This window comes from Pseudoliparis swirei, chromosome 20 (genome assembly GCF_029220125.1).
Source record: "Pseudoliparis swirei isolate HS2019 ecotype Mariana Trench chromosome 20, NWPU_hadal_v1, whole genome shotgun sequence".
NCBI lineage: Eukaryota > Metazoa > Chordata > Actinopteri > Perciformes > Liparidae > Pseudoliparis > Pseudoliparis swirei.
In genome coordinates this window covers 18689854-18700424 of record NC_079407.1, presented here as the reverse complement: position 1 = coordinate 18700424, position 10571 = coordinate 18689854, and the positions used below count along the sequence as shown (strand labels likewise).

The window sequence follows — 10571 nt, the reverse complement described above, 5'->3', positions numbered from 1 at the left end:
ATCTGCATATTTCTGTGAAGCTTAATTGAATCTAAATAAATCATGAAAGCTATTCATGGAAGCCCTCTATGAAGGGTGCCTTGTTGTGCATGTATTTTTACATGCACAGTTTATTTTCGGGGGAAACAAAGAAATACGAATTAATTTTTATATTAGCTTTCTCATTAACTCAGAAATCCGTTTATCACATAGCTAAATATATATTTGTACTATTTGAATATGATATATTAATCCTAATCACAATGTGAGCTGTATTTTTTAATTTATTCCTGTGTATCTATTATTTTGTTGGCATTATCATGATTATTGCAGGGGTTTCCCCCATGACATGGGCTATTACTTTGAAACCGGCGCACTATTTAACAGGAGGTGCTTTATTCCGCGGATGAATCCACGTGTGTGAGAAGGCTCCGCTTGTCAGTCAGACTTTGAACAGTGCACTGGCGCTTATCACCGCTAATCTTCGACCGCCGCTTTTCCTCAACGACGCTGCCGCTGACAGTCATCACTGACCAGCTCGAGAAATACAGACGAGGATGAACAGTTGCTGAGATAAAGCAGGAAACCCGAGGGCAACACCGGAGGGACCGAGCGGAGATTAAACCTCAACGTTGCTATTCGGCAGTTGCGATGGTCCAGTCAAGGGACATCTGTCTAGCCTTGCTTCTCGTGGGCTTCGCAGGTAAGACCATCTCGCATTCAACACTTCAGACAGACATGTTCACGTTTCGCTCTGAATACCACATTTGAATAGTGGTCAGAAAGGTAGCAGGCATCCACTCGCCTCCTGGTGTCCCTTCCTCTCTCCTCCTCCTCCCGCAGCAGGGTACCTCGTTTAGCAGGTGCAGCGGCAACGGCGCTCTAACCGCTGCTAATGAGCGCACTGTCGAGCACGCTGAGGTGTTTAAACAAAACAAAAAGAGTAAAGACAGCTTCCTATTGTGTTAGGGATCTATTTTCTCCGGAGACACACACACACACACACACACACACACACACACACACACACACACACACACACACACACACACAGTGGGCTACATAACCCATATACTATTTGCGTGACCAGCCTGTACGCTGCTGACTTAGCGACAGCGTGCATTCAATACGACACGATGTCCACAGAGGACACGCTTGTGAACTGTATTGGAACGGATTTGGGATTTAACATTTTTTATTAGTTTTTTAGCCCATGTATGACCGCGTTGGTGTGGGCCGTGTGTCTCTCCTCGCTCGAGACGTGTTTGTTGTTGACGAGTGATGCTGATGGGCTCCTTGGATTTGTACACGCGCACACGCGCGCACGCTTAAACAGCCTTCAGGGTTGAGTCACGTTCTCTCAGTTAAAGGCACATCGTGCACACATCGAAACGTGTTTTAAATGTCAAAATGTGCGCAGGTGTGATGATGGCACGATCGGAGGACGTACTGACACAAGACGCGAGCTCGCGTGAAGTACATGAATGGTCTTTCAGGGACAATGTGGCTTGATTTGGTCTCTGAGGCTCACTGATGCATAGCAAGCACAACTTCTACTCTGAATCATCTGTTACGTAATCCGATGCCACGACAAAGGCTTTGAAATGAGATCCTCTATGTTGGTACAATGTGTCCTTATTTAATTTTATTTGAGTGAGTTTTGTGACAAATTGCATTTTTAATAGCCTATGCACGCCCATTTTTTGGATTAACATGAGTGATTTGACATGAGAGGCGATTAAGGTTGGTGTTGTACTCTTAGCTATACACTCCGGCTCAGGGTAGTCGTGGGATAGCCTTTTAATCCTTTATATACAATCCTCTATGTGCAGGGGTGTCTTCGGGCAGGAGAGGGAAACACACAGGAAGTGGAGCGCTCACTGCATTGTAAATGTGATGCTATTTCTCTTGGGCTCGTTTTATGTGGAAATGTCAATTTGCACAACCTTTGTGATTAGGATTAGGATTCAGTCCCCTCTTAATAGAACTAAAGATTAATATAATGTATTTGACACGTTATTTATTCTGTATCCCATTGCACTTAAACACTTAATAATAATAATACTGCTGAACATCTTGGCAAAGCCTTTTAATTTAATGGAAGCATGAGATGAGATCTAAAAATGATAAAGAATAAACTGAGAAACTTCAGCCTCTTGAAATTCTCTGTTCTGTTTGAGGGACAGTACTTTTTTAGATTTTGGAACATCTGAAGCTTCAACAGTTGAGATATTATACGACTCACTCCATCTGACCTTGTGAATACAGTTGTTATATAATGCAGCCGTCATGTTTGAGGCTGATAGTTATAAGTTGAAACTTGGATGCACTCTGTAATGTTGCCACTGTTTGTAAATGCCCTTAATCACATATCTTTGGCATTTCTGTACAAAAGTTTCTTGTCACTTATCAGCCTTATCTGCAATAACCTAATTGTGGTCGATCTTCAATTCAATTCAGTTTATTTGTATAGCCCAATTTCACAAATTACAAATTTGTCTCAGAGTGCTTTACAATCTGTACACATAGACATCCCTGCCCCAAAACCTCACATCGGACCAGGAAACACTCCCAAATAACCCTTCAGGGGGAAAAAAAGGGAAGAAACCTTCAGGAGAGCAACAGAGGAGGATCCCTCTCCAGGATGGACAGATGCAATAGATGTCATGTGTACAGAAGGACAGATTTAGAGTTTAAATACATTCAATGAATGTGACAGAGTGTATGAATAGTTCATAGTAGGCATATTCCACGATGGAGACCTCCACGATCCATCAGGCAGATGGCGGTGGGGAGGAGGAGTGGGCGGAGTCTCAACAGGACAGTGGCGTAGTCAGGAGCAGGAATTCCACGACCCAGACCTCGATGATCCATCAGGCAGATTGGATCTATGCCGTCTCATAGGGTCCGATGACCCCATGAGACGTGAAGTCAAAAGGACTCCGGGGAGAAAGCAGAGTTAGTAACGTGTGATTGAGAGATGAAAATTCATCCTTAAGGAGAGAAAAAAGAGGAGATAGGTACTCAGTGCATCCTAAAACGTCCCCCGGCAGCTATAAGCCTATAGCAGCATATCAAGGGGCTGGACCTGGTGAACCTGATTCAGCCTTAACTATAAGCTCTGTCAAAGAGGAAAGTCTTAAGTCGACTCTTAAATGAGGTGACTGTGTCTGCCTCCCGGACTGAAGGTGGAAGCTGGTTCCATAAAAGAGGAGCTTGATAACTAAAGGCTCTGGCTCCCATTCTACTTTTTAAGACTCTAGGAACTACAAGTAGTCCCGCATTTAGTGAGCGTAGCTCTCTAGTGGGGCAATATGGTACTACAAGCTCCTTAAGATATGATGGAGCATCACCAATCAAGGCTTTGTAGGTTAAGAGAAGAATTTTAAAAGTGATTCTTGATTTTACAGGGAGCCAGTGCAGAGCAGCTAGTGCAGGAGTGATGTGATCTCTTTTCTTAGTTTTAGTGAGAACACGAGCTGCAGCATTCTGGATCAACTGGAGGCACCTAAGAGACTTATTAGAGCAGCCTGATAATAAGGAGTTGCAGTAATCCAGTCTCGAAGTAACGAACGCGTGAACCAATTTTTCTGCATCTTTTTTAGACAAGATCTGCCTGATTTTTGAAATATTACGTAGATGAAAGAATGCAGTCCTTGAGATTTGCTTTACGTGGGAGTTAAAGGACAAGTCCCGATCAAAGATAACGCCAAGATTCTTTACAGTGGTGTTGGATGCCAGGGCAATGCCGTCTACAGAAACCACATCACCAGATAATTGATCTCTGAGGTGCTCAGGGCCGATTAAAATTACTTCGGTTTTGTCTGAGTTTAACATCAAGAAGTTGCAGGTCATCCATGTTTTTATGTCTTTAAGACTTGCTTGAATTTTACCGAGTTGGTTGCTCTCCTCTGGTTTTATCGATAGATATAGTTGAGTATCAACTGCATAACAATGAAAGTTTATGGAATGTTTCCTGATAATATTGCCCAAAGGAAGCATGTATAAGGTAAATAAAATTGGTCCAAGCACAGAACCTTGTGGAACTCCGTGATTAACGTTGGTGGTTATCGAGGCGTCATTATTTACAAATACAAACTGAGATCGATCTGATAAATAGGATTTAAACCAAATTAGTGCCGTGCCTGAAATGCCAATCGACTGCTCCAGTCTCTGTAATAGGATGTCATGGTCAATGGTGTCGAATGCAGCACTAAGGTCTAACAAGACCAGTACAGAGAGGAGTCCTTTATCTGCTGCCATTAAGAGGTCATTTGTAATTTTCACCAGTGCTGTCTCGGTGCTGTGGTGTTTTCTAAATCCTGATTGAAATTTCTCAAATAAACTATTATGATGTAGAAAGTCGCACAACTGATTTGCGACCACTTTCTCAAGGATCTTGGAGAGGAAGGGGAGGTTAGAGATCGGTCTGTAGTGAGCCAACACCTCTGGATCCAGAGTGGGCTTCTTCAGGAGAGGTTTAATAACAGCTACTTTGAAGGAATGTGGTACATGGCCTGTTAGCGAAGACACATTGATAATATCTAATAGAGAGCTGCCAATTAAAGGCAAAACGTCTTTAAGCAGCCTCGTCGGGATGGGGTCCAAGAGACAGGTAGACGTGTTCGAAGTAGAAACCGTTGAAGATAATTGGTCACGGTTGATGGGAGAAAAGCCCTCCAAATATACACCAGGGCATACAGCGGTTTCCAAGGCCATTCCACTTGAGGACAGATTGGCACTGGTTCTGGGCAAGAGAATATTAATCTTGTCCCTAATAGTTAAAATCTTTTCATTAAAGAAGTTCATAAAGTCATTACCACTGAGGTCTATAGGAATACTCGGCTCCACAGAGCTGTGACTCTCTGTCAGCCTGGCTACAGTGCTGAAGAGAAACCTGGGGTTGTTCTTATTTTTCTATTACTGATGAGTAATAGGCTGCTCTGGCATTACGGAGGGCCTTCTTATAAGTTTTAAGACTATCTCGCCAAACTAAGCGGGATTCTTCCAGATTAGTTGAACGCCATATGCTTTCAAGTTTTCGTGACGATTGCTTTAGTTTGCGGGTCTGAGGGTTATACCAGGGAGCAAACCTCCTCTTCCTCACTGTCTTCTTCTTCAGAGGGCTATCGAGTCCAGTGTCATTCTCAGAGAGCCTGTGGCACTGTCAACAAGATGATCAATCTGGGACGGACTAAAGTTAGACCAGGAGTCCTCTGTTATATTGAGACGTGGTATCGAATCAAATGCAGAAGGAATCGCTTCTTTAAATTTAGCTACAGCACTGTCAGTTAGACATCTGGTGTAGAAACTTTTGACTAACGGAGTACACTCCGGTAGTATAAATTCAAAAGTTATGAGGTTGTGGTCTGACACAAGAGGATTCTGTGGGAAGACCTTCAAATGCTCAATGTCAACGCCATAGGTAAGAACAAGATCAAGCGTGTGGCCAAAGCTGTGAGTGGGTTCCTGTACTCTCTGGCAGAAGCCAATCGAGTCCAACAATGAGATGAATGCAGCACTAAGGCAATCATTATCAGCATCCACATGGATATTAAAATCTCCTACAATAATACCTTTATCAGTTTTAAGAACCAAACTTAATATAAATTCTGAGAATTCAGATATAAACTCTGAATATGGACCTGGTGGCCTGGTGATCTTGCAGCCCAGATAAAATTGTTTGCAATATAAAGTGGAGGATGAAGCAGTTGAGTTGTATATGGATTTCACAGAGATAGGAGGATTCTGACCTTTCGGTAGACTGATCTCTTTTTCACAAAACTCATGTGCCGTCACTGAGGCTAAAATACCAATGTTTGTTTTCTACTCCTCTATTAAATCTGCTATTGTAGGGTTTTGCACACATGTCAGAAATAATACTTTTATTAATGTCAGTTTGGGAAATTTAAGCAAAAAATAAATAAATTGTAATCTAAATTCATCGGTGATGCTTTGGCAGAGTCGACATGTTAATAACAGAGATTTTAAAGACCTGAACCATCCTTCCGTTTAATGTACAACTGATCCTCTTCAAACTGATAACTGAATGTGGAAGAATTTCAAGACTCCATTTCTGACATGAAATGAGATATAGCCTCCAAAATGTGAAGACAGAGAAGTGAAGCAGAGTTCCTGATGTCCTCAACTGGTGGTTATGATGAATGAATTGCAATCTTCATCTCACCAGATGGCTCTTGCTTCAAACGCATAACGTGGCTCTCTCTAGTTTACTGTCGGATTGTTTCCTCTAGCCTGTGTTACATCATCAGTCAGACCATGCGGGAATGATGACGTAAGCGGCTCCATTTGCAAAACAAGATGGAATCATGGCCGACTGCAGGCCGGCTTACAAAACCTCCAGACTTCCTCACGTCTGACTTCGCTTCATGAGGATGGAAATCAACTTTGCTAAAAGCAATGGCTGCAAGTCCAACTGCTCCAACTTGAAGGAGCAGTGATTACTTCAGAGCAGTGTGTGCACCGCGAGCAGTGTTTCCCGTCTTTAGAATTTATTAAGGCGGTCCAACAAAATAGATTCTCTCCCAAAAGGATTGATTTCTTCAACTCTTCTTTTTGTCGACCAGCAGTAAATCATGAATGTATTATAAATCAAATTATCTAAAAGCGAGACAATAATCAAATGCTCATATTTGAGGAAGCTGAAACCAAGCAAATGTTTGGCATTATCGAATAATAAATGAATCAAACGTCTTATTACTGTCGATAACATTTTCTCTCACGTCAGTTAAGATGAGAGAGAGAGAGAGAGCGAGAGAGAGAGCAAGAGAGAGAGCGAGAGAGAGAGCGAGAGAGAGAGAAAGAGAGAGAGAGAGAGAGAGAGAGAGAGCGAATCAGAATCAGAGAGAGAGAGAGAGCGAACAGAGACAAGACGAGAGAGAGACAACAAAGAGGAGAGATGAGAAGAGCGAGAAGAGAGGAAGAGAGGAGAGAGAGAGAGGAGAGAGAGGAAGAGAGAGAGAGAGGGAAGAGAGAGAGAGAGAGGAGAGGAGAGAGAGTGAGAGAGGAAGAGCGAAGGAGAGAGAGGCGGGGTGGGGGGGTGCATCCTCCTGAACAACCATCTCCACTGTCTTTCCAGCGTTGAGCGTTGAGCTGTTGTTGTTCTCACCAGGTCACCAGGGGTGCAGTCTCTCCCACCTGTAGGCGGGTCTCGTCCCACCAGAGATGAGAAGCTGTTGGTGTACAGGAGAACAGCAGAGGGGAGAGAACACAGCCTTGGGGAACCCCGTGGGGGGTCGGGGGAGCCTGACGGTGTTTCCCCAGCCTCGTGCTGCTTCTCCTGCGGGTCAGGAAGTCTTGCAGGTGGAGTCGCCGTGTGCAGCTGGGAGAGCTTGTCCTGCAGCAGGGACAGGATGATTGTATGATCCCTGGCGAGGTTCCTCGGGAGTCCAGATGCTGGAGGATGTGTAGAAGGGGCCATGTTGACTGCATGTCTACAGACCCTGTGGCTCTGTGGGGCGAACTGCAGGGTCCAGGAGACCAAGCGTCAAAGGACTTCATGACCACAGAGGTCAGGCGGCGGGCCTGTAGTGAAGCAGGCTGGATGGTGGCATGTTTCAGGAGGTGTGAAGATGTCGGTGAACACGGAGACATGTTGACTCTCTCTCCAGGATGACGAGGGTCGTCGCTGAGTTGATGTGATTTGGCTTGTAGTTGGTGATCTGCCTGAGCCCTCTCCAGACAGAAGCAGAAAGAGCGAGACAGAGAGAGGTAGAGAGAGAGAGCGAAAGAGCGAGAGAGAGAGAGAGAGAGCGAAAGAGAGCGAGAGAGTGAGAGAGAGAGCGAAAGAGCGAGAGATAGAGAGAGATAGAGAGAGAGAGCGAGAGAGAGCAAAAGAGCGAGAGATAGAGAGAGAGAGAGAGAGAGAGAGATAGAGAGAGAGAGAGCAAGAGAGAGAGAGAGATAGAGAGAGAGAGTGAGAGAGAGCGAAAGAGCGAGAAAGAGCGAGAGAGAGAGAGAGCGAGAGAGAGAGAGAGACAGACAGTGATTTTGTTCCAGCCAGGCATCCTTGACTCTCCTTTGAGAGGGAGTGGATCTGTCTGATCCACTCCCTCTCAAAGTCTAGGGACCGAAAAAAGATGGCATCACACATGCAGATGACCCTGTAAAGCACTGTGTGAGCCGCGTAAAACCCTTTCCTGAGGCTTTGCTCACAGAGACACCGATAGTAGGGCTTAGTGTTTTTTTAATTTATGATTACTTCCGTGAGGCCTGAGATATTATATTAGTATTATACTATTCAGGTATATTTGAAGCATACAGAACGGGTTAAACACAGGACTGTCGCCTGGCAGCCGAGCTTGTTTTGTATTTTGCCACTAATGTACGTGAGAACTGAACACCTGCTTTTTTGCTCAAGATTGCAATTCTGCGAACTTCCTCCACAGTGCGATGTGTGAAGATCTCAGCGCTATCCATACATTTGATCAGCGGGTCCTTGTCATCCATCAAATTAAGAAGTCAGCGCTGTGGACACGGGATCCCTGTGGACTTGTAACTCTACATTGGTAAACCTTGAGGCATTGTGTGGCCTCTCCACTTTTCTTTTAGCATTTACTCTGTGGGAAAAAAACCCTGTGACAGGGTGTTGGAGACTTTGCGAAAGTTGAATTTTTAATAATCTGTTAGGCATACTTTTCTGTTTTTTTCAGACCACCACCTCCTGTTCAGCTATGTCCATGCAAGGTGCACTTGGCAAAATGTATCACCTTTTTCCCTCCGCTATATACTTGCCCAGACTGATTTCCCATTTTCCTGAGCCTTGTTATAACTGAAAGCACCTCCTATCTCCCTCTGTGCCTCGCTATGTCTTATTTGGTTGTGAGAAAAGCAGGAAAAACAGGATTCGTCTGACCAGAAACAAAGTCATCACAGTCTTGAGTTGACACAATTACGTATGACGCCAACTCCTAAAAAACAAGCTTTACATTATGTCTGATTTGAAGGAAATGAGTGCATGTCTCCTCTTACCAGAATAAAGGTAATATATACGCTGTTGCTGGCTAGGATTTAGCTCGCAACTTCTTTTCAGGAGTGTGAGAGGAAGCACCCTGTGTGGGTCTTCTCATGTATCGATGCACATCACGGTACATTCATTATTGAAACACTAAAGGAAGGCATCAGCATGCACAGAGAAGGGAACATTCAGATTGCTATGCCCCAGGCGTTCTTTTTATGCACCCTCTCCACTAACATCACACTCCTCTACTGTCTTATTCATCGCCAGGCAATTTAGAGATACCTCTGTTTTCATACACATGTAACATGCATCAATATTATTATAGAGAACCCCCTCCCCCTTCATTAAAGCAGTGAAGTCACAACCATTCAATTAAGAAAAGCTGTTATTTTAAATGTCTAATTAGATCACTCTAAGAAGGTACCATCTCCAAAGGTGCAAATACAGCTATAGTTTAGCAGTTGTTATCCATTCAATGACTTTGAAAGGATGTCAGTGATTCTCACAGATAGGCTCGGCCGCCTGCAGAAGCATTCCAACAGTCACTCAAGAACATTTGAACCCACTCAACATCTGTCGGGAAGTTTGTGGGATTGATAAAAGTGTGTTGCAGTGCATTGTGAGAACGTTTGTGCGAAATCATGCACAGATAACCCTCAAACATTGCATTCAATCTGCCAACTCTTTATTCAAGGGCTCATTATTCATAGATACTATCCCTACTCAGAAAAATTATGATAAATAATAATGACCTTTTATAAATGTATTATAACTTACATCCACCAGGATCAGTTCAGTGTCTGGTTATTTTGAAGCTGATCGTATTTTCTGGGTCTATGATACTGTTTTAGGATTTCTTGAGAACTAGAAGGAAAAGGGACATTTAGAAAATGATAGCATTGAGGACGGCAATTAACCTCATTTAAACATCCGGGCAGAGTAATCTCAAATTATGTAACCGATATGTCCAAGGATAGAAAGAAACCTAGGCCGCATGGCAACATGGCTCCTATTTCTAATTTGATTGTCGAACTGTCGCTCCTGTAAATGCAAGAGCGTGGATCGCAATTGACTGTCACCAATAGAATGTTAAATATGAAATATTTCGAAATATTTTCAAAGCTCTTTGTATTGATCGATTCGATCACTATGCTTTGGTAAGCTTGTCACACAGTGAACATTTGAGTTTGTTTTTTAATTATTCTTAAACCGTTTTAATCTACTGTTCACACACATAGACACTCACAATAATCAGATTTCATTTACATTTAAACATTTTATTAGATTAATACATTCGACATCTGAGATCTTAACATCCACTTTGACCTTTTCTTTATTTTTAACCAGGATATCACATAGAGGCCTACGGTTATTGATCCCAATAAATAATTAATGAGTAACGCTACACCACCTCTTACCATCATTTGCCATGCTGCTTGTGTGGCCTTGAAACAGACGGCATTGTGACATTCATATTTCAAATGTCTTTTTTTCCCATTTTGGCGGCCAGTTCCCTTCAAACTGAGGTATTGGTAACAGTTACCTGGAATTAACCTGGCCATGCATTTCCTCTATTACACATGAAACCACGACAATCTGTTATCCCAACAGG

The 10571-nt window shown here is 43.3% G+C and overlaps 1 protein-coding gene across 17 annotated transcripts in view; it reads left to right on the top strand.

Moving 5' to 3' along the window:
* Positions 1 to 477: 477 nt before the first annotated feature.
* Positions 478 to 10571, top strand: part of ncam1b (neural cell adhesion molecule 1b) — an 81337-nt gene continuing 71243 nt past the window's right edge. For all 17 annotated transcript variants that reach the window (XM_056440376.1, XM_056440372.1, XM_056440374.1 and 14 more), the window contains exon 1: positions 478 to 682. In XM_056440376.1, coding sequence (XP_056296351.1) covers positions 631 to 682 — 52 coding nt within the window. In that variant the 5' untranslated portion in view covers positions 478 to 630. The remainder of the gene's footprint in view (positions 683 to 10571) is intronic.